This window comes from Mesocricetus auratus, unplaced genomic scaffold (assembly GCF_017639785.1).
Source record: "Mesocricetus auratus isolate SY011 unplaced genomic scaffold, BCM_Maur_2.0 Super-Scaffold_100055, whole genome shotgun sequence".
NCBI classification, from domain to species: domain Eukaryota; kingdom Metazoa; phylum Chordata; class Mammalia; order Rodentia; family Cricetidae; genus Mesocricetus; species Mesocricetus auratus.
The window spans coordinates 3,997,604-4,025,311 of NW_024429232.1; the positions used below are offsets into that span (position 1 = coordinate 3,997,604).

The 27,708-nt window shown below is 53.4% G+C and overlaps 3 protein-coding genes and 1 pseudogene across 8 annotated transcripts in view; 3 read left to right on the plus strand and 1 right to left on the minus strand.

Annotated features, from left to right (window-relative positions):
* The first annotated feature begins 23 nt into the window (after positions 1-23).
* On the plus strand, positions 24-8,887 carry Wdr97 (WD repeat domain 97). Of its 3 annotated transcripts, none has more exons than XM_013125176.3 (24): positions 24-268; positions 461-597; positions 712-1,340; positions 1,473-1,594; positions 1,713-2,412; positions 2,506-2,648; positions 2,735-2,971; positions 3,046-3,136; positions 3,313-3,445; positions 3,532-3,653; positions 3,885-3,945; positions 4,099-4,248; positions 4,526-4,783; positions 4,871-4,993; positions 5,068-5,151; positions 5,973-6,101; positions 6,183-6,389; positions 6,466-6,651; positions 6,776-6,973; positions 7,103-7,224; positions 7,299-7,455; positions 7,717-8,273; positions 8,354-8,415; positions 8,508-8,887. In XM_013125176.3, exons 1-24 carry the CDS (start codon positions 130-132, stop codon positions 8,702-8,704), a joined length of 4,944 nt encoding a protein of 1,647 aa, XP_012980630.3. In that variant the 5' UTR covers positions 24-129; the 3' UTR covers positions 8,705-8,887. The 3 variants fall into 3 exon arrangements, with proteins under 3 accessions (XP_012980630.3, XP_040592272.1, XP_040592273.1); XM_040736338.1 differs by having other exon boundaries at positions 2,825-2,971; XM_040736339.1 differs by lacking the exons at positions 24-268; positions 461-597 and having other exon boundaries at positions 899-1,032.
* Positions 8,888-12,246: 3,359 nt separating this feature from the next.
* Hgh1 (HGH1 homolog) lies at positions 12,247-14,519 on the plus strand. The gene is made up of 6 exons (XM_005086033.4): positions 12,247-12,910; positions 12,990-13,090; positions 13,192-13,290; positions 13,898-13,989; positions 14,088-14,210; positions 14,288-14,519. Exons 1-6 carry the CDS (start codon positions 12,297-12,299, stop codon positions 14,438-14,440), a joined length of 1,182 nt encoding a protein of 393 aa, XP_005086090.1. The 5' UTR covers positions 12,247-12,296; the 3' UTR covers positions 14,441-14,519.
* Positions 14,520-15,966: 1,447 nt separating this feature from the next.
* Positions 15,967-19,053, minus strand: LOC101828066 (annotated as a pseudogene).
* A 2,563-nt stretch (positions 19,054-21,616) lies between these two features.
* The window catches only part of Mroh1 (maestro heat like repeat family member 1), a 63,465-nt gene continuing 57,373 nt past the window's right edge, over positions 21,617-27,708 (plus strand). For 2 of the 4 annotated variants that reach the window (XM_040736345.1, XM_040736347.1), the window contains exons 1-2: positions 21,680-21,852; positions 26,542-26,643. The gene's annotated coding sequence lies outside the window, so the exon portion shown is untranslated. Of the gene's footprint in view, positions 21,853-26,541; positions 26,644-27,708 lie in introns of all 4 variants that reach the window. The other 2 variants (XM_040736346.1, XM_040736349.1) reach the window with 2 other exon arrangements.

The window sequence follows — 27,708 nt, forward strand, 5'->3', positions numbered from 1 at the left end:
TCCGCGTTTGTGGGGGCGGGGCCTGCGTCATGGGGCGGGGCCAGAAGCGTCTGGTATCTTAGCAACACTTACTGCTTTTCCGTTACTTAGTCTCAAGAGCAGTTACACTTGCCACCTCTGGGACTGTCCATGGTAGACATGGTGGACAAGCTGTACCACGCAAGAAGCCTCTTTCCATCAGAGGGCGACAGCTCGGCCCTGGACACAGACTTGTTTGATCAGGACATCTGTGATGTTCCAGATCCTGGGGTGCTCTCAGAAAAGAATGGTGAGGGCACCTGTCATTTCCGGGCACCCCACTAGGAAGCAGATGTTCCTCAGGCTTTGTCCAGCCCTGGAGGTGGAGCTTCCCTGGGCAGCCCTTGACCCATCGTCCCTTAGAGGAGGGCTCCTGGTGGCTTGCCACCTCCAAGGCTGGGGCACAAGGCCTAGTGACACCACACCCTACACTGACTTACAGAATTGGCTCCGGTGGAGGCACCACAGGTCCTGCAGCTCTTTAGAAGTAGCCAGAGGTGGCAGAAAATGACACTGCGTTCCCGAGCCCGACAGCTGTGGCTAAACCTACGTGCATACCTCCATGATGTTGTGGAAAAGGTGTGACCCTCCCTCCGTGAGGCTCCTAGTAGGTCTCTGCCGTAGAGACACTGGTCCTCTGAAGCTTCCCCAGGCAGAGGAGCTCATGCTTCACCTGTGTGCTCTGGCCTGCAGGAGAAAAGAGCGGAGCTGCGGGTCACTCGAATGACACACGGGCTGGAGCCACTGCGTCGCCTGGAGGTGGCAGCTGGGCTGTGCTCAGTAGCGCCCGACCCAGCGGGGGGTCGCTTCGTGGTTCTCGATGGTGCGGGGTACCTGCACCAGCACACCAAGGACGGCTGGGCGCAGGCAAAGCTGGAGGCCCCCGTGGCGCTGCACGGGCTGGTGACCGTGCCTGGCCCTCTGGGGAAAGTGGGCCGCTTTGTAGGCTGGGGCCCAACTGGACTGGCCATACTAGGGAAAGACTTCCACCAGCTCTGGCTGAGCCAGCCACAGGTGAACAGGACACCGGGCCACGAGCCTTTTTGTTGCTTGCCAGTGCCCAGCCTGGGACTGCTGGTGGTGGCCCAGGTGGGAGGAAGCCTGGAGCTCTGGAAGTTCCGTTCAGGTGGTCGCCGCCTGGTGTCCTGTGGCTCACCTTTGCGGCCACCATCAGGCTTGTCTGGCTCTCTCAAGCGACTGGCACTGGGGCCGGGAACTGACCACCGCACCCGGCATTGCTTTGCTGCCTATGGCTCGGCGGTGCTCACTTTTGATCTGGAGTCCTGGACTCTCATAAATGTGTGCCAGGATCTGCATAAAACGTGAGGGGAGTCCAGGGACAGGTGGGTGGGAGGCGGATCCCCTAAGGAGAGCCAGTTACTTCAAGGGCGATAGGACCCACATACAGGACTGTGCTAAATCCACTGGGCCTCCTTCCATTCTCTCACTTGTAGAATCATCTCAGACCTGGAGTACTGTGAGGAGGTACAAGCCATGGTGACAGCTTCCCGCGACAGCACCGTGAAGGTCTGGGAGGCTGGTTGGCAGATCCGGATGGTGTTTGTGGGCCACACAGGTGGGCCACAGTCTGGCAGCTGTCGAGGCCCAGCTGCTTCATCCTGAGCTTGCACCTCTCCGGTGCTGGCTGCGTCCCAGGAGCTCCTCCTTGAGCTGCGATGTGCCCTTTCCTGCAGGCCCAGTGACAGCCATGGCAGTGCTCCGGAACAGCTCCTTGGTAGTGTCCGCCTCACAGGATGGGACACTTCGCACGTGGGACCTGAGGGCTGCAGCTCAGGTGGGAGAGGTAAAGCTGGGTTGCTGGAATCAAGACATATTCTCTGAGAGAGTGCACCATTTGCTGGCTCCTGCAGGGCCTGGCTGGCCAGTGCTTGCTCTCTGCTCAAAGTCGGTGGAGCTGTGGCGTGTGTGTGACCTCTATTCACCATTAGCACAGCTCTCGGCGCCGGTGACCCATGTGCAGGTGGCACCAGTGCTCCCTGCACCAGCTGAGCCGCCTCTGCCCTCTCGCCTTGTGTGCGCCTGTGCGGATGGGTCTGTCTATCTGGTGTCAGCTGCTACAGGACAAACCGTGAGCCTCCTGCTGCTGGGACCGGAGGACTGTGCAATTGGGGTGGTTTACTGTTTGTCTCGAGAAGCGCTGTGGGTGCTGACACGGGCAGGGCACCTGGTGCGTGCCAATGCGGCGCGGTGCCCGATGGTCGTACTACACCGCCTGCGTCCACCTCCACCCCCTGCCCCGCAGCCCTGCTGCCTGCACCTCTACAGCCACCTCACAGATGCTCGCAGTGCATTTGCTTGCTGGGAGATTGTGCACCAGAATAAGGGTGACATGCTACGCAGCGCCGTTGCCTGGGCCTGGAAAAATAAGAACAGGTGGGCACCACAGCTGTCTGAGGCTGGCTTAAGGCAAAATGGGGCTGACTTAGTGACAGAGCCTTGACCAACAGCCTCCATCACTTCCCACAGATTCTTACCCATGATGGGGCACTCTGATGGCACACTGTCTGTGATGGATTGGCGCACCTCGGAGACCATCTTTAGTACAGAGGCACACAGCCCAGGGCCAGTGACTGCTATTGCGTCCACCTGGAACAGCATTGTGACTTCAGGTCAGTAGTACCCTCCCTCCCTCAGAGACAGCCTGGGAGCTCCTGCACCTTCCGGAAGTCCCAACCCCAGCCCCCGCTACCCAAAGGTGGTGATCTGACAGTAAAGATGTGGCGTGTATTCCCGTACGCTGAGGAGAGCCTGAGCCTGCTGCACACCTTCTCCTGTTGTCACCCAGTGGTAGCCCTCTGTGCTCTGGGCAAGCGCATCACCGTAGGCTTTGAGGATCCACAAAGTGCCACCTATGGCTTGGTGCAGTTTGGCGTGGGTGACAAAATGCGCTGGGACCACCGGCCACAGGATGACCCTATAGACCATATCACCGGTGAGGAGACCGGAGCAAAGGTGAAGCCTGTGTCCTTATTCTCGACTGCTTCCTAACCTTAGTTCTGCCCCTAGGCCTCTGCTGCTGCCCCACCCTCAAGCTGTATGCCTGCTCTAGCCTGGACTGCACCATCCGAATCTGGACCTGGGAGAACCGCCTGCTGCGGTGTGCTGGGCTGGGGCTCTGTATGTGGGGCAGCCACAGGTTAAAGGTCAGCTCTTCTGACCTCTGCTTTCCACCAGAGACCAGGGGCTGGGCCGAGGGGGATAGGCTGCTGCCCCTGCCACTGCCTCAGATGTCCACTCTGTGAAGCAGGGGCTAGACTCTGGGCACTTTTGCAGGCTCCTGCAGCTGGACGGTCCCCCTCAGGCCCTGGCCTTCTCCAGCAACAGTGGAGACCTGGTGCTTGCGCTAGGTTCCCGCCTCTGCTTGGTGTCCCACAAACTCTACCTACCGACATCCTATCTGGTCAAGGTACACAACGAGGTCAAGGCGATCAAGGTGGGACCGCCTGCTGCCCATGAACGGTACTGGGAACAACGCTCTGCCTGCTTTTCCAGAATTTGTGTCAGAAGGCCCCCGTTGTGGTGAATGACCCTCCACTGCCACTGGACATCTGGGATCCAATGACATCCACCCATTTGAAGAAGCTTGCCAGTCTTCACGGAGCAGCCAGCCTCAGGTCTGCTGTCAGGGCTGCCCAGTTGCTGTGGAGGGTTCTACGTAGCCCTGGGGGCAGGGTTTGCATAGCTGTATGCTCCCAGTGTGAGTTGTCTGCGTTCCCAGGTTCCTTTGGTTTTGCCACATCTTAAATCATCCCAGAATCTTTATCCTGGCTGGTCCTAACTCCAGCTTCTAACCTATCGCACCGGTAATGCCAAGAATTCAGTCCTATGCCTGTTTCTGTGTACAGTGTGACGTTGCCCTTCATCCATCGCCGCACAGCAATACTTCAGCAGCCAGTGTTGAAGGAGGTAGAGTTGTGTTGGTCCTAATCCTTTGCCAGCCCAATGCCCATCCATGCCCAATGCCCAGTCTCAGTCTCTGGCCTGAACTCTATTGGTTGCTTGGGAAGCTCATGGCGAGTCTTCGAAGAAGCATGGACTGACCGCCAACCTCCACCTCAGGACCTGAAGGAGATCATAGCCCGGGATGAAGACCTTGAAGACCTGAGGCAAGGACGAGTAGTCCCGTCAACTCGGTTCCCACTCTCCTGGAAGGGACGCCAGGAAGCCTTTGACAGTTACTTACGCCTGATCTATGGTTCTGACATGCTGGTAGGTGTGGGATCAGTCCTAGGCCATGCCTTGACCTCCACCCTATCTGATACAAGCTTCCTGTTTTGTTTTGTTTTTTTGTTTTGTTTTGTTTTGTTTGTTGTTTTTTTTTTCGAGACAGGGTTTCTCTGTAGCTTTGGAGGCTGTCCTGGAACTCACTTTGTAGACCAGGCTGGCCTCGAACTCACAGAGATCCGCCTGCCTCTGCCTCCCGAGTGCTGGGATTAAAGGCGTGCGCCACCAACACCCGGCTAGCTTCCTGTTTTTCCTGTCCCAGGATATCAAATCTGGAAGGGAGTACCTGCAGTGGAGCATTGAGGACTCCATCACAGAGATCGAGTCCCAGGACAAGGGGATCCAGCCCAGAGCTGCCACCAGTGGTGGGCAGGCTAGACTCTGTGCTGATGATCAGCCAATGTCCTCACTGCCAGCCCTCCAAACCCCAGGAGCCCCGGGCAGGCGCTTCGCCCGCCCTCCCCGAGTCTCCTTGCCCATTCCACCCACTCCCCGGATGGTGCATAGCCAGGCATCCCAGGTGAGGGCCTTCTGCCCTTCCCATATCTCTCCATGCCCGACACTGTGACCCCTGCATCAACCCCTTGTAACTCCTTGTATACCCTAGCTTCTAGCACGTTCCTCCCTGAGCTGTGAGCTGGGCCTCAGTCTGGATCTGCAGCTGCAGTGGGATCAGTTTGGAGGAAAGATCATGGACCTGAACACATCATCCTACTACCTGCGGCATAGGGTGAGGGCCCCATTCCAGGACAGTTTCAGGGGCTTGGTGGCTGTGCTCTGTTCTTACTCCCTGTCCCTCCCTAGGTTCCGCTGTTGCTGCACAGAAGACCCAAAGAGCCTCTCTCAAATCTAGGGGGCTTCTTTCCTGCCACTATACAGCCCCACAGGGTGAGACCTACACCTCCCACTTCCCAGAGGTGGCCTTTTCTAGAGGTCACTCTGTGCATATCCTACCTCCCTTTGTTGTAAGCCATTGTGTCCCAATCTGACCTAAGGGCCTATAGGCCCAAGGCTTAAGAACCTGTACCTCTTCAGCCTAGCCAGTTCCGGTGTGGCTATGGGCGTGGTCTCCTTGATGCTGTCTAGGACTAGGCTTGAGCCAAAGGTCCATCACGAGTGGTTGTTTCTGCACACCATTCTCCAGGCAGGATTGCTACATTCCCTGTAGACTTTTTCTGGAGATCTGAGTCCTTGAGCTTCTGGGAGTAAACCCAGTGGGCCAGCCCCTCAAGACCCACCATTTCCCAGACGTGGTCACATTGGGCACCCAGGCAGGCTCTCGCCCCTTCCTAGCGCATAGCAGATTCCTTCCTGTTCAGGTGTATTTTTAGCCCTTCCATCTTAGGGAGGCCTACCTACTCAATACACGGACCTCTTCCAAGTTCCTTTCTTCCTTCCCTGCCCCCTCTACCATGGTTTTTATAGACACCCCTGTTTTAGGTTTTAGGTTGAATTCCCTGGAGAGCATACGTGTGATTGGTTAGTGCTCACAAGGGACCGACCACCTCTAGATCCCTCTCTTCATTTATAGTTCATAGCCCATGCGACTATCCTTCTATTGGGTTTCCCAAGCTAAACCAACCATTTGTGTATTGAGAACAGAGGCTACCAGTTAGTCTGTTTTGTTTTGTTTTGGTGGCCCCTGGTTATGGGGGCCCCTGGTTATGTCCCGGTGATTCTCAACGCGATCTGTTGCCCCCCACATCTAGAAACGTACTCAGCCCATCAGTTTTCCCGGCTGTGTGCCCAACTCTGTGATACTGCGGCAGATGTGGTTGCATGCAGAGGTCAGCTGCCTTGGCTCCCTAGCAGAACTCTCTACCCAGCGCAGACTCAAGGCAAGAAGTGGGGCTCGGTGCTAGCAGGGTGCTCCTGGCTATCTCCAAAGCCGCCACACGCTCTCTCCTTTCCTTCTGCAGCCACCTAGACGCCAGGATGACCAGTGGCTAAAGTGCCGGAAGCACTCTGCTGGCAGGTGGCGAAAGAAACTTATCCACTGGCTCCGTAGGTCACGGAAGAAAGAGGACAGAGAGGGTGAGGAGGGCGACGAAGAGCTGGAACTGGACTGGACCTCCGTTTCCCCAGCTTCGGAAGGGCAGCCAGAACCCTGGGAACCAGGCACTCAGGTGGGCACTCTAGGCTCTTATGAAGGGTGAGATTGGTTTTCAGAGATGAATCTGAAGCTTCTGTCATTTCCCTTAGAGCCCCACAGACTTGGCCACAAAACCTTACCATGGAGCCGCCAAGACCAAGACCCACTCGGCTCACCACCACCACCACGAGGAGCGCTCACTCTTGGAAGAGCGCTATGGGCATTTGCCCAGGTTCCTGCATTATTTTGTTGTCCAGAACTGGTTCAAAAAGCTGTTCCCTATCTTTACCCTGGAGGTTAGAAGACTCTGAGAAGCCGGGAAGCCGGGGCTGGGAGTGAGGGAAAGCAAGGAGGCAGGGGCTAATCTGCATTGTAGAGTGGAGTTGGGAATGGGCGGGGCTTCAGCAAATCTTCCCACAGGCCTATCCAGAGATGGGCACCATAGAGGGCCTGGCTTCGATGCTTGTGGACTTCCTGGTACATTGTACCTGGGCAGAACGAGTGAACATCCTAAATGCCCTGCTGAGACTGTTTCCTGCTATGAGCAGTGAACTCTGCACCCGGTTGCAGGCCAAACTCTTGTACTTGCTCAATATGGACCAGCCCCCTAGCCTCCAGGTGAGTCTTCCCACAGGTACCCTGCACCCTCACCTACTTCCAGAGCCAAGCACGGTTCCCGAGCCCCGCCCTACTTCTGAGCCTAGAACAAGACTCGGTTCCTGAGCCCCGCCTCACCCCTGAGCCTAGGACCCGACCCAGAAGCAGTTTGTGATGCTGGCCCTGCAGCTGCTCCTGGCTTGTAGCCTGGAGGTCCTCGATGTAGTTTTGGAGATTATGTCCTACTACATACACTCTTCAGATGAATATCAGTGAGTTGAGCTCCTGCTGGGTTTCCCCTACTGGCTTGGGAAGACCTGGATTAAGCCTCATCGACCTGTCCCAGGCAAGAACTCAAGAATCTGCTGGATGCGCTGGGCCTCCAGGACACACATGGCTTCCTGTGCAAGGAGATGATGAGCTGGGCTGAGAACTTCAACCTTGACTCCAAGGCCATGATACGTACACAATGCCAACAGAAGCTTGAGGAGATTATGCTTCAGGTCTGGGCAGGGTGGCTCACCTAGTGGGAACCTGTTGCCTTCTTCAGAGGTCTCCCAGAAGACCACTAGTGGGTGCCCATAGGAACGCCCCTGGGTTTCCTCCAAGCAAAACATTTCTCAAGAGCTCCCTATACAATGAAGGCTTTACTGGGATGGGGGAGCTGAAGGAGGCACCCTCTCTCTGGAGACAGGACTGTAGCAGAAAGAAGTTTCAGAGATATGGATACAAGGGTTCTTACTTCATGGGTCACTCTCCTATAGGTGAATAACTTGGAGCAATCTGCAGCCAGTGTTTCTGTGGAGCCCCTCAGGGAGGGCTCCTCGCAAGCTTCCCTCATTTCTGGGGCACCCTTGCCTGCCTTAAGCACCTCTTGGACACGCTCACGAGCATCGGAAGTGTCCTTGCGTGTTCACGAGCTGGCAGTGTCACCTGTGCCTTCACCTTCGGAGCCTCTGTTACCTATCGTAGAACTCCAGGCTGCAAGCACAAAGGCGCATTCACGCATCCGACCAACCAAAAGAGTGCTCGCTGATGTACTGTCGATCTTCCGTTCTAAGGACCCCTTGCATGTTTCTGTGCCTACTGCATTAAAAAGAGGGCTACTGCCACTGGAGGAAACAGAGTGGTCACGCTCTCAGATGCTGGACATGTTTTATATTGACATGCTTAATTTCTTCTGTGAGAAGAAACAAGCGCAGAGGCAGAGCTTGACTGAGGAGGAGGAGGAGGGGCAGGAGCAGGGACAGGGACGCTTACCCAGCTCACGCCTAGGCCAACTACGGCCCAACGTTGTGGTGCGGCCGCCCCAGGATCGCTGGTGCGCATGATGGTGGGCATGTTGGGTTGGCCCTGCCTGGGTTGCACAGGAAGGTCTGACTGAGCCCCTCCCTTCTTTAGGCTCTATCCCATTTTTCGGCTGCAGGAGACCAAACAACAAAGCTTCAGGATGTTTCTCAGGGGTGAGTGGGCACAGGGGGTAAGAATTGGACTCTAATGCCCCCCCCACTCAATCTCAGCCTACAGTTTCACTTGCCTGACTCCCTACATCCAGGTCACAGGCTGTACCGCCGGGGCCCAGCTCGAGATGGCTCCCTCCGGTTGCTGAAGCTGCCACTGCCACGAGTGGAATTGCAACCCTTTCCTCCAGGTTGGCCTGCACCCCCACGGGCGCTGCCCCCACTGCTCCTGCAGCCTACACTGCAACGCTACTTTCTGCCCCAAGATACAAAACCAGACTCCTACCGTTGACCTGGGGGACAGATAGGCTCCATGGCCAAGGCCCAGCCCTACCACCTTGGCAAATCACAATATCATGTTTGGCCTGAATTAAACCACACACAGGCGCGCGCGCGCACACACACATATTTGATTTATTGTGTGTATATACATGTGTGCATGCTTACAGAGGTCAAAAAATTGATGTCAAATGTTCATTGTTCTACATCCTATTATTTATTTATTTTTGGTTTTTCGGGACAGGGTTCTCTGTGTAACAGTCCTGGCTGTTCTGGAACTCATTTTGTAGACCAGGTAGGCATCGAACTCACAGAACTGTACCTGCCTCTTTCTCCTGAGTGCTGGGATTAAAGACCTATTTTTATTATCTTTTTTTTTTTTTTTTTTGGTTTTTCGAGACAGGGTTTCTATATTGTTTTGGAGGCTGTCCTGGAACTCGCTCTGTAGACCAGGCTGGCTTCCAACTCACAGAGATCCTCCTGCCTCTGCCTCCCAAGTGCTGGGATTAAAGGCATGCACCACCAACGCCCAGCCTGGTTAGTTTTTATGTTTTTGTTTTTGTTTTTTTGGTTTTTCAAGACAGGGTTTCTCTGTAGCTTTGGAGGCTGTCCTGGAACTCACTTTGTAGACCAGGCTGGCCTCGAACTCAGAGATCCGCCTGCCTCTGCCTCCCGAGTGCTGGGATTAAAGGCGTGTGCCACCAACACCCGGCTTTGTTTTTGTTTTTTGATCAACTTTATACAAGCTAGACTCATTTGACAAGGGGGAACCTCAACTGAAAGAAATGCTTCCACCAGACTGGTCTGTGGGCAAGCCTGTGGGGCACTGTTCTTGATTTATGATTGATGTGGAAGGGCTCAGTCCACTGTGGGTGATGCCATCCCTGGGCAGGTGGTCTTGGAATGTATAGGGAAACAGTCTGAGCAAGCCATGAGGAGAAAGCCAGTAAGCAGCACTCCTCCATGGCTGCGCTACAGCTTTTTCCTCCAAGTTCCTGCTTTGAGTTCCTGTTCTGACTTCCCTCAGTGATAGACTGTGACCTGAAAAGTATAAATGAAACCAACCGCTCCCTCTCCTAGACTGCAATTCATCATTGTGAGGAAGTCCAGGTAGCAGGAGCCTGGAGCAGCTAGTCACATTATAGCCACAGCCAGGGTAGACTGCAATGACTCATGCTTGCTCTCTTCACTCTTCCTAGGGAATGATTATCACCGGCAGTGGGCAAAGTCTTTCCATTAATTCAGAAACCCTCCCATAGACACATCCATAGGCCAACTTAATCTAGAGGGTGCCTCATTGATGCTATCTTGTGTCAAGTTAACAAAGTCAACCATTATAAGAAGATTTTGGGTTTTTTGTTTTGTTTTCTGAGACAGTCTCATTCTATAGACCAGGTTGGCCTCACATTTATGATTTTCCTGAGTTGGGAGATTAGACATGAAGCACTATGCCTATCTGATTTATTTATCCATCTATGTTCTTATTGGCATCTATTAATTATAAATATTTATACATAGGTTCTGGAGCTCCAAACTCCAGTCCTCAAATGCCTTTAATCCCAGCACTTGGGAGGCAGAGGCAGGTAGATCTATCTGAGTTTGAGGCCAGCCTGGTCTACAAAGCTATACAGAGAAACCCTGTCTCAAAAAAACCAAACAAAGAAAAAAAAAAAGCTGAAGCTGACTGGCTGGTAGCTGGGCAGGAGGCATAGGAGGGACAGCAAGACACAGGACACCGGAAGAAGGGCGGAGTCTCAGGAGTTTCAGGCAGATACGGAGAGAAGCAAGATGAATGTGCTATGTTGAAAGAAGGTTCCACAAGGTGGCAAAGGCTAGATAAGAAATGTGGGTTAATTTAAAATTAAGTGTTAGCTAGTAACAAGCCTGAGCTATTGGCCGAGCAGGTATAATTAATAGAAAGTCTCTGAATGGGGAGCGGAGAAACAGACTGGATTCAAACTCACAGAGATCCGCCTGCCTCTGCCTCCCGAGTGCTGGGATTAAAGGCATGCGCCACCACCGCCCGGCTTTTTTTTTTTTTTTTTTTTTTACTTCTCTAGATTTGAATGGGCTGGTGTGACAAAGAAAGGCAGCAGGGACACAGCAGCAGAGCTGCAAAAAGAGGCATACATGGGGAAGCAGCAGTTCTAACGGCACTCTCTTTGGACTGCCAGCTCCGGAATAATGACATGGAGCCTTTTTACTGATGATGAAAGCATGGCCTTAGCCTAGGCTTGTTCCCAACTAGCTCCTAACACTTGACTGTTTATGTTCATCTAAATTCTGCCACCTAGCTCGTTACCTCTCCCCTGTACCATATGTCCAACCTCTTCCATGTCTGGCTGGTAAATCTCACACCTCAGATTCTTTCCCATCTCTGCCTGGAAGTATACCCTATCCTGCCTAGCTATTGGCCATTCAGCTCTTTATTAAGACAATCAGAAGGTGCCTCAGGCAGTTGATGTAAAACACAGACATCTTTACACAATATACAAAGAGATTATCCCAACAAGCAATAGAGCAGTAGTAGAAACACTTTGGTTTTAAGAGGAAAAAGGTTTTAGCCTCTTCTCAGGAACTCTGTCTCTAGCTACTGTCAAAGGCTGGGAAATCTGGACACTTAGGCCCGCACAAGAGCTAAGGGTCACTGTAGTGCTAAGGGTCCCCAGGTGGTATTTAAGGCTGCATAGGTTCTGTAACTGTTGCAGCTCCTAGCCATCTCCTTTGCTGTCAGAGCTGATGGTTAGGAGGGCTGCCAAGGCCAGCCCTGGAAAACTCACTGACTCAAGATTTCTCTCTTGGGAGAGTCAAGGACCCCAGGCAGCTAACTGGTAAGAGATGCACAAGAAGCACCGAATGAAATACTTTCCTGGAAATGACTCCAGTACTGAAATAAACCATCTTCTAGGATTTTGTAGCTGAGGTCAGTGTCCCCTCACCTGTGCTAACAGATGTGCCGGTGGAAGGTAAAGATGATATGGGGCCACAGAGAAGCAGAACAGCTAAGAAGGGAGAAACCGAACAGGGATCTTAGCGAACTGTGCAAGCAGAGCCTGTCGCCACACTTGCAACTATTAGATTCACTAGCCAGTTCCCTTTGTCCAAGACTCAGGCTTCTGTCAACAAAGAACTGACAAATGCCCCCAAACTGGCCCCTCTGTAAAGTCAGAGGCTAGTCCAAAGCTGCCTTCTCAAGTCCCGTGCCTGCCATCGGGTTCTGAACCCGGGGCTATTGGGCAGCAGCAACAGTTTGGACACCAAAGGCCCGGGCTTGCGGAGGAGCGGATGTAAATCGCTTTGGCTCGGCAGGCAGACACGCCGGGAGACAGCAAGAGACAGCAGGGAAAGTCGCTGCAAGAACTTAAGTGTTTTTTGGGTGGGGAAGGGTGCAGGGTGGGGAGTAGGAACGCTTGCTCGCCACCTAGGAGGTTCCCAAGACCTAGGCGGAATTCCAACTCCGTGGCCCACAATGCCTTGCGCCCGGGCCGGTCCCGCCCCCGTCCCCTTTCAGGTCCTCAGCCTCTGATTGGTCGCAACTACTTCCGCCTTTCTGGGGGCGGGTCCCGGCCGTAGTAGGGTGAGCGGCGACTGAAACCGCTGGTGGCATGAGGGACCCGGGAGTAGGTTCGGGGCCCTTGGGCGAGCGAGGCATGTTAGAGCCGGAGGCCGGCGCGGACACGGAGGCGGCGGAGCTCCTGCCCTTCCTCGTGCCCGGCGCGCGGGCAGACCTGCAGGCGGCCGCGGCGCAGCACGTGTTGGCGTTGACTGGTTCGAGCTCGGGCCGCACGCTGCTGGCAGGACAGGAGGCGCTGCTGCGGGCTCTTGCGGAGCTTGCGGTGGCCCCGGCCCCAGCTCCTTCCCGCGACGCCTCCCGCGCGCTCGTGAACTTGGCTGCTGACCCCTGCCTGCACCAGCCGCTCCTGGCGGCGAACCCGGAGCTACCTGCCCTCCTGCTGAGCTGTGTGTTGGACCCTCAATGGCCCTGGGCTGAAGAGGCGGCCGCAGTACTGGCCAATCTGAGCCGCGAGCTGGCTCCATGTGCTGCGTTGATGGAGAAGCTGATGGCCGCTGAGCAGGAGCAGCTGGGTCTGGAGCGGCTGGTCAGCGCGCTGTGCATGCCCACCTACAACGCGGCCGCGCCCCTGCATTACCTGGGGCCACTGCTCTCCAACCTTAGCCAGCAGGCGGAGGTGCGTGCCTTTCTCCTGGACCCGGACAGGTGAAGCCCAGGCGCCTGCGTGGGCGGGGAGGGGGACTGGAAGTGAACAAGGACAGCAATGATTGTAGCCTTCCAACAGGTGCGTGGTCCAACGGCTGCTGCCTCTTACCCAGTACACAGACTCCTCCGTGCGGAGGGGAGGAGTGGTGGGAACACTTCGAAATTGTTGTTTCGAGCATCGTAAGTGACAAGGAGGGAATTGGACCGTTGCTGGGTGGGGACAGGTCCCTCAGGACCCAACGGACCAATTCCTTGATCCCTTTCCTTGTTCCCACCTCCAGGACACCACAAGTGGTTGCTCGGGCCCCAAGTCGACATTCTTCCCTTCTTGCTACTGCCCTTGGCTGGGGCTGAGGAGTTTTCCGAGGAAGAAATGGACAGTGAGTGACTTAGGTGGTTGCCTCAGGGTTTTCTGGGCTGGCGGGAAGGACGCGAGCTAGGGGAGAGGGAGAAGTGTGCAGGTGTTTAGAGAGGAGGCTATCCCCCACCACCACCGTCACACACACGCTTTTGCTTTTCATTGGTTTAAATCCGGGGAGGGGCAGCGTCTCATAGACTGTGTCCAGCGGCCCTCGCAGGAAGGCTGCTTCGGAATTGGGCACCAGCCTTGCTGCTCTTGCCATGAGACCCTTTCCCCCAGATCGCTCCGCCTTTTCTGGTTTGCCTCCAGGTGTCACTGTATTGGGTTTTGCTTTATACACATGGGCACAGCTCTTGCCCAAGTAGAATTGTTTCCTCTCAGGCATAAACAGCTTCGATTTTAAGAAGAGCTGTGTGCTCTCCCTGGTCCTGGAGACCTCACTTATAGCTTGCAAAGATGGCCTTGCCCCACAGCCTGCCAGACACATTTGCCTTTCCTTTCGGAAGTCCTGTTCCCAGCAGGCCCCAGGAACCTGCCCCCAGAGTTCAGCAGCAGGAGCTCCCCTCCTGAGGAGGGGGTTGTCACCCATGAGGCTCACCCAAGCTGCTCCCCGCCCTCACTTCTAGGGCTGCCTGTTGACCTGCAGTACTTGTCACCAGACAAACAACGGGAGCCGGATGCTGACATCCGAAAGATGCTCATCGAAGCCATCATGCTGGTGAGCGGGCTTGGGGGGTGGGGTGGGCGGGTGTCTGTGATGTCAGTGCCTCTCCACAATACATGTTGGTATCTGAGTAACCCTTTCCATCTCCCTAGCTGACAGCCACTGCACCAGGGCGGCAGCAGATACGGGACCAGGGTGCTTACTTGATCCTTCGGGAGCTGTACAACTGGGAGCCAGAGCCTGATGTGCGAATGGCTTGTGAGAAACTTATCCAGGTGCGCACAGGCCCAGAAAGGCTAGGGAAGCCGTGCCCATGGCTGCTCACCTGCTCATCTGCCTCCTCTTCTTACAGGTGCTTATTGGTGATGAGCCAGAGGCTGGCATGGAAAACCTGCTGGAGGTGCAGGTGCCTGAAGACGTGGAGCAGCAGCTGCAGCAGCTAGACCAGCAAGAACAGCTCGAGCTGGCCCGAGAGCTCAGAGGCAGTGGTGCCCCACAGGCCTGAGTGCCAGCTCCAGAGCTACCTTTGCCAGTGTTCCCACAGGGTTCTAGGGTAAATGTTCAGTAAATGTTGAGAAGCTCAAGGACACTGCCCAATCCTGTGCCCTGTTGCAACCAGCAAAAATGCAAGTTGTTCAGTGCTGGAGCTGGCCAGGTCCTGTGCCATAGCTGCCTACATGTGAGGCAGGTAGCCCGTGGCCACTAGAGCTATGAGGAGCCTGTTTCCAGACTATGGGAGGGCTGTGCTGAAAACACTGCAAGCCCTGGGGAGTCAACTAGAGCTTTTCATTCTCGAAGGCACTGAAGGATCTGGACATGGGTTATCTTAGAGGTGCCAACAGTGCTATGAGCCCCAACCTTTGGAGTCCTTTTGCTTTCCTTGCCCAAGACCTCTTTGAAAAACAGACCACAGTTGAATCCTAGGGTCTTCCTAGGAGGCTCTGCCTTTTGGATCACTTGCTGGGTACTGTTTCCTCTTTACTATCTCTGTGATACCAGTCCGTGCCTTTAGTTTTGGGTTAGCCTCCTTAGTCCCAGGTTGAATTGGACTCAGCCATTTAGATAGAACCTGCTCATCAGTTACGTTCCTTGAGCCTCGGTTGCCTTTCAAGACATCCAGACCTTCCTGCTGGGCACACCTTGCCTGCCTCCACAGAGGTTCTCCTAGGGGTTTCTGCAGCATTTATTCTTTTTTTTTTTTTTTTTTGGTTTTTATGAGACAGGGTTTTTCTGTATTGTTTTGGAGGCTGTCGGACCAGCCTGGCCTCGAACTCACAGAGATCCGCCTGCCTCTACCTCCCGAGTGCTGGGATTAAAGGCTGCAGCATTCATTCTTATGCAACCCTACCCCACTTTTGGAGCCTACCGCATCTACGCAGCCCTTCCTCATTCTGTGGATACCATGGCGAGTCCTGCCCCACTGTGTCCCCCTTTCTGAGCCACAGATCTTGATCCACCTGTGCAAAGCTTTTGTATGCTGTTCCTTCTCAGCAGTGGGTCCTCCCAGGTCCTTGGGGCCCACAGTCTTCTTGAGAGTTTGCAGTGTTCCACTCCATACTGAAGCTGGAAAACAGCTTTATCATGTGTTATGGCGTGGCTAGGTGTTTCACTGGGTGCCATGAGTCCCTCCCCCCCAACCCCCCCTGCCCCCTACGATGCCTTCTAGCCCCCTTTGATGCTCAGGGCTGGGGAGATGGCTCAGAGGTTAAGAGCACTGACTGTTCTTTCAGAGGTCCTGAGTTCAATTCCCAGCAACCACGTGGTGGCTCACAACCACCTTGAATGAGATCTGGTGCCCTCTGCTGGCATGCAGGCAGAAGACTGTATACACAATAAATGTTTTTAAAAATAAATTTAAAAAAAAAAGCTTTGATGCTCTTAAGTGTGTGTGTTGGGTAGACTGGTGTTTTCCCCTGACCCAGATCGCCAAGCAGGTAATGGTGGAACTCTAGCCCAATGAGATACCCAGAGGCCACCAGCCCTCCTTGTGTAGACAGCTGCAGCCTCAGCTCCACAGAAAAGCATGTTTATCTACCCACACCCACCCTCAACTGACCAGATAGAGCCCAGGCATGTTCCTGTTGGGGAACGTGGGGCATAGAGAGCGGCCACCTGCCATGGTGTGCCATAGCCCAAGGCTGGTAGAACCCATTCCTCTGGTGAGGGCTCCCAGATGCCACACGGCTGGGCCAGAGACACTCTCCTTAGGTCCTGCCTCTGGAGGTGCTGCAGCTCTTGCTTCTGGTACGCCATACTTCTGCCAGACTGTGATGCCAGAGCTACTGCTGACTGGGAGTGCTCCCGTTCTGCAGAGGACCAAAGCAGAGGGTCTCACAGAGTGTTAGAGGCACTGCCTGCAGCCCAAGTCACCGTGGGTCATGCCCCACCTGGGGTGGCACCAAGTGTAGAGGACAGTGTGTTCTACAGGCAGCACCCAGCAGTGAGCAGCTACCTGCTGCAGGCCCAGGTGTACACACGGATGCAGCTGAAGCAGCCGTCTGATCAGGTCCCGGCCCTCTGCTGGAGCCTGCCAGCAGCCTGGCCCACACCCACTACTTCCAGAAACGGTGGCAACTTGACAGGGATCTTTACCCGCCTGGGAAAGGTTCAGGGGCTTCTGCCCATTTTCAAAGGGGGCCTGAAGCACAGAGGAGGGGTGAGGTCTTCTGGACTAGTGCCGTGTTACTATTAAGTAGGATTGCTGCCCTTCAGTTGGGTCCACAGCTCAGCTTTCCCAGCATGCAGTGTGTGGATGGTACTTTTCCAGCCTGTCATTCTCTTTGCTGTGGCTCTGGTCTCTGGGATGGTGTTGCTCACCTGGAGACAGCCCTGGCCTGAAGACTGGACCACGACGAATTAGAGGCAGCATGCCATAGGGCTAGTGCCCTGAAGGGCTTTCCAGACACCATGGCATGAAGGATGATCCCTCTGGGGACGCAGCTTCCTCAGGACGTTGACCCTCCTAACTAAGCCCACACATGGGTCCTGCAGGGGGTACCTGGGGTACTCACAGGCTCCAGATGTCAGCCTGCTTACCGTTGTACTTCTTGCTCATGAGGGTCTCTGGGGCCGTATAAGTCACAGACCCACAGAAGGTGCTCAGCATCCACAGTGAGTTCTTGAGCCCCATGCCGTTGGCAAAGCCAAACTCTGCACACAGCATGCAGGCGGGGCCAGGCAACACAGGTGACGGCAGTTCGGGGAGAGTGGGTTCATCTGTTAGGATGGTGGGGTCAACAGTGTGTGTTACCAGAATGAGGTAAGGGAGAAGCTAGGCAGGGCCTCGTGCGGGTGTAGGCTTTTTGGAAGAACTGAAGGTCAGGGCTAGGTCAGGGTGGAGGACAGGAGCCTGTGTGGGGCAGGAAGAAGCTGGCTGGAGGAGGGAGCCCAGAAGTAAACTGTACTGAGGGAGCCATGTGTGGGCTCACCTGTCAGCTTCAGGAAACCTGGCCATTCAACAGGGTAGTCTCCCTGTGGGAGAAGGGGCTGTGGGGCTGGGCTCAAGTGGGTCAGCAGACACCCAGGTAGGCCGGACAGCACCCTCACCGGTGCACAACACCAGAACTGTGGCAGTGGGCCACAGCGCTGACCAGTTGCCAGAACAGCCTTCGGGCCTCTTCTTCCTCTATCCCTGGGCAACACTGGAGGGCTGACAGTGCATTGATATGCTCCAACAGGGCACCCCGGGCTGCCAACTCCAGTTCCAGGTAGGAGCACTGACTGTCCTGGTAGGTCTCATACAACTTCACCTACCAAACACCCACATACACGGTCATCCGGAGGAAGGCCTGGGCCAAGAGTGATGGGACTGTCCGGTGTGCGCTAGAGCCCAGTGCGGGGTGAGAGTGGGCTCTGTGTACACGGGCAAAAGGGAGGCTTTCCAAGTAAAGGAGGGGAACCAAGCGTGGGACGGACAGCAGGCATGGGAAGGACTGTCTTACAGGTGGCATTAAGTGACGAAATCTCACGGGGCAGGAACTTTCTGGAGTACTCCACTGGGGCTTCAGCCATGGACACAGTTTTTTTTTTTTTTTTTTTTTTGGTTTTTTCGAGACAGGGTTTCTCTGTATTGTTTTGGAGGCTGTCCTGGAACTCGCTCTGTAGACCAGGCTGGCCTCGAACTCACAGAGATCCACCTGCCTCTGCCTCCCGAGTGCTGGGATTAAAGGCGTGCGCCACCAACGCCCGGCCATGGACACAATCTTAATAGCCACCTGAGGAAGGTGGCGAGTAGCCAGCTGTGAAGATGTTCCTTGGAAGAGGCCCACTGTTCTTCACACACATTGTTGAACTTCTCCCAGTGGCTGGGTGAGCAATATCCCCCAAAAGGTAGTGCCAGCCCGGCTTTCTTTTTGTCCTGGGCACATACATGTTTGAGGGGTTGGGGAACAGAGTGTGGGGAAGCTGAGAACTAGGACCCAGGAGGGAGGTCCTATAGAGGAAGCTAGGCTTGCTGGAACCAGGCTGGGGTGCTCCAATGAACCCACAGAGAAGGGGGCAGGCCTCTCTGGCCACAGTGTGATGCTTGTCCTGCAAGTCAGAGGATAGTTTAGGACTGTGCTTCATGCCTTTGCAGGTAGACCTTGGAGAAAGCACCAGAGCCGATCTTCTTGGAGGAGGGCAGGTAATCATTGTCCATGCATTCTCGAACCTGCCCCACGAAGATCCTTTGATCCATCTTGTGCTGGCTGTTGCTTCTCATGGGGAGCAGGGTGCCACAGAATGGTGCTTGCTGGGACAGCTTACTTACTGTCCCGTCAGGTGGGGGTAGAGACACAGCTGAGGTCTAACTTGTTTGAGGGCAGGGACTGTGTAAGCAGAAGACCAGGGGCCCTGCAGTCCCTTGGAGAAAATAGCCACTATTTTGAAGACTTAATAGGTTTAAGGTTAAGAGTGTAGGTTGAGAGGCTCTGGACTGATTGGAGAGTGGAGACTCCAGGAAACTGGATGTAGGTTCTAGAACAGAAGGTTCTAGAGATGCACCTGCATTGTGTCCTCAAAGTTACCATCTTAAGACTTGTTGTCTCTGAGGCCATCTTACTGGGTTAGCCCTATTCAATGCTGTGCTCTCTTTCTGTGGGCAGGGAACTCACATGAAGGCCTAGCACCAGGGTGAGACTTTTGTGGGCCACTCTCATGTGATTGAATATAAAAGACCATTAAGGAGTTATTTTCATTATTTGTGTGTGTGTGTGTGTGTGTGTGTGAGAGAGAGAGAGAGAGAGAGAGAGAGAGAGAGAGAGAGAATGCTCACAGAGGTTTTGTATCTCCTGAAGCTGGAGTTTTAGGTGGTTCTGAGCCACCTGATATGGATCTTGGAAACTAAACTTGGGTCCCCTGCAAAAGTGGTATGTTCTTTTTTTTTTTAAGGGTTATTTATTTATTGCATATACACTGTTCTGCCTACATGCCAGAAGAGGGCACCAGATTGAATTGTAGATGGCTGTGAGCCCACCATGTGGTTGCTGGGAATTGAACTCAGGACCTCTGAAAGAGCAGTCAGTGCTGTTTAACCTCTGAGCCATCTCTCCAGCCCCAGTGGTGTGTTCTTAGTTGCTGAGCCATTTCTCCATCCCCTATACAAGACTTTTAAAGAAGCTGGGAAGGAGTTGGGTGGTGGTGGTGCCTTTAATCATCCAGAACTCAGGAGGCAGAGGCAGAGGCAGGTGGATCTCTGAGTTCAAGGCCAGCCTGGTCTACAGAGCGAGTTCCAGGACAGCCTCCAAAGCCACAGAGAAACGCTGTCTCAAAAAACAAAACAAAACAAACAAACAAACAAAAAGATCGCTCCTGGGTATTTACTACAGGTTAGCAATGCAGGAGTTGGGAGGGCTGCAGGTACATGGCCATTGGGTGAGGATGGTTGAAGATGGGTGGCCATTTTACATCTAGAGAGCAAAAGGAAAAGTCATGACTCTGTCCAGGCCCAGCAGCGCCATTGAGCTGCTGCTGTCTCTGCAGAGCCCTACCCATGTCCCAGAACCCAAATGGGAGCAGCAACTACCTTTCCTTTTTTCCCTTGTTTTCGGAGACAGGGATGCTCTGTGTGGCTCTGGTTGGCCTGGCCTCGAACTCACAGAGATCCGCCTGCCTCTGCCTCCCCAGTGCTGGGATTAAAGGCGTGCGCCACCACTGCCTGTCCAAGATTTTATTCTTAATTTCATGCATTCGTGTGTGTGTGTGTGTGTGTGTTGTGGCGGCATTGTGCACTTGAGTGTGGATGCCTGTGGAGCTTAGAAACATTGGTTCCACCTGGATCTGGAAGTTCCCCTGGTTGGGAGAGAGAGGAATGTGCTCTTAACTGCTGAGCCATCTCTATCTGCACCCTGATTAGCCCGTCAACTCAACTGAGTTTTACCCCGTGCCTCATGTGCTGGGCCTTTTGCGGAATGCTGATATATGCTGGGCAGCTTGTGTGCTTGGGGAGGGGGGAAGTGTCTGCTGAGGCCGTGGAGGACACAGGACTAGTGGGCATGTTGGGCTATTCAGGCTGGAGAGTGAGCTGTCCACTGTGAGCTTGGAAAGGCCTCCTCCCCTGGCACTAACCCCAGTTAGTCCCTTCTATTTTCTGGCGTCTTCCTTGAACACGACCCCATCGGCAGAATGCTCCATTCTCTAGCCTGTCTTTCTCCCCTGGGCTCCATCCTCACAACAGAAATAGCTTCAAGTCCCCCGCCACTGAGGAGAATACCAGGTCTCAGCGTTTGCCTCCTAGAACCCTCATCCAGTTGCCCTCCAGGGTCCTATTCAGCTTGATTCCCACATCTAACATATGCTGTCAGGCCCGGATACGCTTCCTTTTCCTCAAGGGCTCTTTTAGCTGTTTTACTTTCAGAACACTGCCCACATCTTCCTTCGGTTTACACACATCTGGGTGATTTCCACCCCTGGTTCTCTGCAGGTGCTCAGTCTGCCTGGCGGACTCCTCCCCCACTCTCCCAGGTACAAGCTCTCACCACCTTTGCTTTCTTGGCCTCGGCTCACCGTTGTTTATTCACACCTTTGCAGGCTCGGGGCTGGCTTTTCTCCAGGAGCTGGACATTACAGCTAGTTGCGAGCTGCCCAGGTGCTGGGACATGATCATCTCGATTCGCAAGGTCATGCTAACATGTTGGATACGTACCTCTGATGGGCCCTGTTCGTTTCAGGGGTCCGTAAACTAGGGGTTTTAGGTATCTTTTGGTGTTTAGAATATGACAATACCTGGAGTGTGCCCAGGACAGCTGCACCAGGTGTGCTGCTGCTTCTCTATTTTTTTTTTTCTTCCGAGACAGGGTCTTCCTTTGTAGCCCCGGCTGTGCTGGAACTCGCTGTGCAGATCAGGCTGGCCTCCAACTCATAGGGATCCACCTGCCTCTGCCTCCCGAAGGCGGCGGTTAAAGTCATGCACCACCGCGCCCGGCCGCTGGGGCTTTCTGTTGTTGCAAGCGGAGCCTGATTTGTTTCGAGAACAGCGCTTGCGCAGACAGCGCCAGGCGGAGCAGCAGCCCTCGAGCGAGTCTCGTGAAGCGGTCACCGGACCGCCCGGGCACCCGGTTGAGCTTGAGGAGGAGTCAGTGTACCTAGGCGCACTAGGGCGTGGACCGTGGGGGCGGGGCTAGCGTGAGGGACGGAACTCCGACCAGTGAGCGTGGAGATCGCATGGAGGCGGGGCCAGATTGCCGCGCGCCAGGCCGCAGTTGGCCAGAGGGCTGCGGGGACGGGCTTGGCGCGCAGCTCCGCCCACTGGGCCGCTTAGGGCACGGAGGGCGGCTCCCTGGCTGTGGCGGTGGCGGCGGCTCCCCAGGTAAACGGCTTGTTGAGGCTCATCTTTGGTGGCGGAGGCCAGGCATCGTTTGGGGAACTTGGACCAGAGAGCCCGAGGCCTTCCCTTCTCCCAGGAGCACGAGAAGCGGTGTCAGGAGGCGTCTGCCCAAGGTCAGCGGGCCGGTGCCAGGAGGTCCTGGGAGCTCCCAGGTGTGCCCAGTGGGCCCGGCTTCGTGCGTTACACCTGGGAGAGACCTGGGAGCTTGCGATCCAATCTTTCCGCGTCAGACATCGGCGCGTGGACCCCAGACCCTGCCCCTGCTCTCTGGTGGGTCGCGTGTCCTAGCCCCTTCCGGGAACTCGGTGTCTCAAGACCCTGGTCCTCTCCTGCGTAGGAGCTACGTGTCCACGTCTGTGAGCTCCCCAGCTGGGCCACCTGCATTTCTGTCGCTTTCAGCAAACTGAGCCATAATTCGGAGACTTGCAAAACCAGTGCGCATCGCCACCACTAGTCTTTTCAGTGTTCTCTTTTCGATTAAAGGAGGCAGTCTAGAGCAGGAAGGTGATTTGTCCAGAGTCACGAGGATCGCTGGCCCTAGGGAGAAGGCCACACAACTCAGCAGAGCTGTAGGGAGTATAGAATTTTAACTAGGTGAGAGCTAAGTGGGGTTGGGCTAGAGCTGGCTCTCCAGGTTTGGGCTTCCGATTCTCCTGCTAGGTCAGCGCAGTTACCCAGCAGTACACCGCTTTACTCTGCACAGAGCTCAGGGTAGATACTGGATGGAGCCTTAGTACAGTGAGTAAGCATCTGGAGGCCCGGGGATGTGAGTTGGAGCTGTGGTTGAGGCAGAGACAGTTTTGAGGAGCTAGTTTTGGCTGGAGGCAGGAAACACTTTGGAAGGGCAGATGAAATGGATGAAAGCCTGCATTCCTGATTTTTGACTCAGTTAATTAAATGGTGAAAATTCAGGAAACATGTAACTGGGGCAGGGGAGGGGTAAAGATGATGGGCCAAGTCTTAGCTGCTCTGCTGGACTTGAGTGGCCAAGATCATCTGATGGAGACCCCCAGCAGACACAGGGTTGGTGGGGCGTGAGAGCAAATCACTGGTTGTGGGGTAGTTCACTGGTACGTGTGTTTATGACTTGGTTGACTATGCAGACGGCACCTGCAGGCCCTGGAGATGCTTCTGCCAGAAGTCTTCACTCTTAGGCTAAGATGGGTGGCCTAGATGAGAAATGTCTTTGTGGTCTCTGATGTCAGAGTAGAGTGGCTGAGGGGGAGCTGCTGTTGTTGACTTGGAACTGAAGCGTGTGTCATGTCATCTCCCTCTCAGAGTTGACTGTTGAGGGACACCAGAGTGGAACCCATAGGACCCATGCTTGTCTCAGTAAAGTCATCTGAGTGTGTGTGTGTGGGGGTAGCGGATGTTTGTGCTTAGTTTACTTTCCTGGGGTTCACAGAGGCCGAGGTAGAACAGAGTTGCTGTTGCTGTCTCATCAACAACTCCAGTCTGCCCAATATCTTTTTATTGAGCTCAGTTGTTTTGAGTCAAAGGCACACAGCTTGATTCACTTTGGGAAATAACACCAGGCAGGCCTCCTGTGGCCCTTCTAAGTACCCAGCCAGAATTCAGAGAATGCCGGCTGCTGATTGACATACGGACCGTGCTTTCTTCTCTGAGCTGGAGGGGCCCCCTTGTTTCAAGGGGTTGCATGTAAGCCCAGTAACATGGTTCCACGTAGCTTATTTGAGAAATCATAGTCTTAGTGGATGGTGAGCAGTGAGCTCCTGACTGTATTACCCTGGGACACCATCTCAAGTTCCTGCTAGTGACTCTAGAAGTTGAATCTTCTCTGTCTCAATTCCTCCTAGGTGGGGAATTCTGTGGCTGCGCGTGTTTGGATCCACCCCAACCCCTCTGTCCTGCTTTGGGACTATGTTGTATCTGAGACTGAGCCCGGGAGGGATTTGCTAAATGTGCATACTGGTTCTACATTCACACAAATGTAGGCACTATGAACTGAGTGTGGTGGCGTACACCGTAAAGGAAGGAAGGAAGAAAATAATCCTCCTATATAGAAAAGAAAGACCCCATCATCTCTTACCGTTTTGCTTTTCAGATTTGCCCCAGCCCGACTATGCAAACTCACTTATATAATGTCTGTGTCCTAGAGAGAGAGCATCTGCAAATGATGGGCAAAGGGGCTGACAGTTCAGGCCAGTTAGTAGCCACTCCCCAGGCTCCATCACTGGCACCAGCACCTGGCACCTAAGGCAGGTCTTATCCTTATCCACTGCTGCTTGGCTTCACTGCCAGTTAGAGCCTTTGGGCACAGGTGCTCAGCATTGTCAGTGGCTGGTGCAGTAAGCACATTTAAGGCTGCCTGGCTCTAGAGCCATGTTCTTAACTATCCACGTAACACCCTCTTTCAGCTTTGGAAAGACAGCTGGACACACACTTTGTCCTAAGAGGTGATCAGCACAGTCTCTGCATGTCTGTAGGTTATCTGCTCTGGGAATTCCTGGGTGTCCCTTTCTTGTTTGTTTTAGTAATGTACAAGCTCTGTTTGCACTTTAATATGAGGTAAACTAGCCTTTTGTTGGGTGCTGTGATTTGTTCTACTTTTGACAGCTGAGCCATCTTTCCAGATCTAGTTAATATCTTCTAAAATGGCTATTTTTGCTTATTTTCAGTCCTGGGGAACTAAACACAGGGCCCTGTGCATGCTAGGCAAGTAAGTACTTACTACTGAGCTACACCTCTGGGCGCTGATTATAGCCTTCCTAAAAGGTTCAGGACATAGCTTATTGTACTTTCACCCCCTCCCCAAATCAGAAGGACATTTATTTGTTGAGGTCAAGAAGATGCAAACAACATACCATCAAAACTTATTTGGCATGAAATTAACTTTTCTTTCTCTGCATGTAAAATGGGATTTGGATTGTCTGGTCCTCCCTCCCTCCCTCTTTCTTCCTTCCTCTGTGCTGGAGATTAAACCCAAGTTCTTGCACATGCTAGGCAGGAAAGCCTAAGTTGCATCCCCAGCCGTGGGAAGAGGGTTAGGCTTTGTGCATCTTCTCAGGGTCCTGGACCACTGAAGAGTGCTTTTAAGCTGTGGGCAGGTTCCTTAAGCGCTCTCTGGTGAACTCTTATCCTGGTGGAAGCCTCCTGTGTGCTACATGGTGTTGCACTGAGTCCTTCAGCTATGTCAGGAAACTCTGGGGGTGTGTAACTTGCCTTCCTAGCATGGGCCCTTCATCATTTTTGAGTTCCGTTTTACTTTGAGATAGGGTGTTGGCTATGTTGCCCAGATTGACTTTGAATTCCCAAGTCTGAGCGATTCTCCATGTCACTCTGGCAGATTGTTATTTTAAGAGATTGTGTGGCTGGGGATGTAGCTTACAGGTAGTGTTTGCCTGGCATGTGCAAGGTCCTGAGTGTGATCCTTAGTACCATAGGAGGAGGGGGAGAGGGAGGGGAGAGAATTAAGAAAGTAAGAATTAGTTCTTTGTTGCTCAGACTGGTTTTGAACTTGTGGATTCAAGAGATCCTTTTGCCTCAGCCTCCTGAATATTTTGGACCACAGTTATGTATGTGCTACCAGGCTTCATTTGAACTTTAAATTTTTTAGATGAAGTGCTGGGTTTGTTCTTTGTTTTGTTTAAAGATTTATTACTTATTATGAAGTGTCTTGGCTGGCATGTATGATTTGCACTCTGTGTGTGTGTGTGCGTGCACGTGCAGAGGCCAGAAGAGAGCACCAGATCCCCTGGAACTGAAGTTACAGATGGTTGTGAAACACGGTGTGGGTCCTAGAAACTAAACTCTGGTCCTCTGCAAGACCAGACCAGTAAGTGCTCTTAACCACAGAGCCATCTCTCCAGTCCTGCTGTATATTTTAGATATTCTTTTCAAACTCCAAGACTGCATTTACCTGTTTTCTACAAGTTCTTTATGGTGGTCTTATTTTTATACTTTTAAATCTATAAAAGACTTACTTGGAGGTAAGAGAAGACATGAGTCCTTTTTTTGTTGTTTTTTTGTTTTTCAAGACAGGGTTTCTCTGTATTGTTTTGGAGGCTGTCCTGGAACTAGCTCTGTAGACCAGGCTGGCCTCGAACTCACAGAGATCCGCCTGCCTCTGCCTCCCGAGTGCTGGGATTAAAGGCGTGCGCCACCAACGCCCGGCGACATGAGTCCTTTTTGATTCAAGTTCTACTTTGGTCTTTTTTGTTTGTGGGGTTTTTTTTGTTATTGTTTTTTGTTTTGTTTTGTTTCTTTTCGAGACAGGGTTTCTCTGTATTGTTTTGGAGGCTGTCCTGGAACTCGCTCTGTAGACCAGGCAGGCCTGGAACTCACAGAGATCCGCCTGCCTCTGCCCCCAAGTGCTGGGATCAAAGGTGTGCACCACCACCACCACCACCACCACCACCACCCCCATCCCCGATCCAGCGTACAGTTTTATGTTTTATCTAGGACTTTGGTTGTTTGACCAACCAAAACTGGTTAGGAGTGTGAATTGCTTCCTGTTGTACTCACCAGGCTGGGGCAGATGACCCATGGTGGGTATTGATTTTTGCTTGCTCTTGTTTGAATAAGAGCTGCTGTTGTGCATATATACACCCCCCCCCTTGAAGGGGATAGGTTACCTGTCTTTCTGCACTTGTAGCTTTTTACAGTACAGCCTGGGAAGGGGAGCTTGAGGGTCCGTGTCAGTTAAGCCCCTGCTTGTCTCATACTCTGCCTGATAGCTGATGCTGGTTCAACCACCTTGTGGCTTGGGATCATTTGCCTTGTCCTTGCTAGGGCACAGATGGAACCTGTGTGTTCATTTCTTGTCTATTTGTTCTTTTTAGATGGCTTCCAGGAAGAAAGCGGCAGTGCTGTGCTGATGCTGCCGTTGCCAAGGCAGAACACTCTGCCTGCCTTCCATCCTCCCTGGAGCCTGGGAGTTTCAGGTCTGTCAATTTTATCTTGTTTCCAGCTCTCAAACTCCAGAGATTCGATCTTACTTATGTATGTGCACTTGGGTGTATTTTACTCCCATTGGTGTGCCTGTGCCCTGCCTCCAGGCCGTCTGAGTCCCTGAAGCCTGAGTTACAGGCAGCTGTGAGCCACCTAACGTGTGCTCGGGACCAAGCTCCAGTCCTCTGGACCATCAGCAGCAGGCTCTTACTCTTGGACCGAGCATGTCCAAGAGGCCATCTTCCCAGCCTCTCAGTCTATTTATGTACCTTTTACTTCCTAACATTTGTACATTCTAGCTGGGCAGTGGTGGCGCACACCTTTAATACCAGCACTCGGGAGGCAGAGACAGGAGGGTATCTGTGAGTTCAAGGCCAGCCTGGTCTACAGAGTGAGCAGAGTGAGTTCTAGGACAGATAGGACTGCACAGAGAAACTCTTTCTCAAAAAAAATTAATTTTAATCTTTGTGTATATGGCTGGTTTTGTCTACATATATGTCTGTATGTCACATGTGTGCCCGGTGACCACAGAAACTAGAAGAGGGTGTTGAACCCTCTGGAACTGGAATTACTGTTGTAAGCTGCCATAAGGGTGCTAGGAACTAAGCCCAGGCCCTCCAGAAGAGCATCCAGTGTTCTTAACCTCTGAGCCATCTCTCCAGTGCCCTCAAGTTTGTTTGTTTGTTTGTTTATTTACTTTTGGTTTTTCGAGACAGGGTTTCTGTGTGGCTTTGGAGGCTGGCCTGGAACTAGCTCTTGTAGACCAGGCTGGTCTCGAACTCACAGAGATACGCCTGCTTCTGCCTCCCGAGTGCTGGGATTAAAGGCATGCGCCACCACCGCCCGGCTATTTTTTGAAAACACACTTTTGGGAGCTGGGCAGTGGTGGTGACAGCCAGGGCTACACAGAGAAACCCTGTACAAAAACAAGTCAGGCGCTGGTGGCGCATGTCTTTAATCCCAGCACTCAGGTGGCAGAGGTGGGTGGATCTTTGTGAGTTTAATGCCAGCCTGGTCTACAGAGTGAGTTCCAGGACAACTAGGGATGTTATACAGAG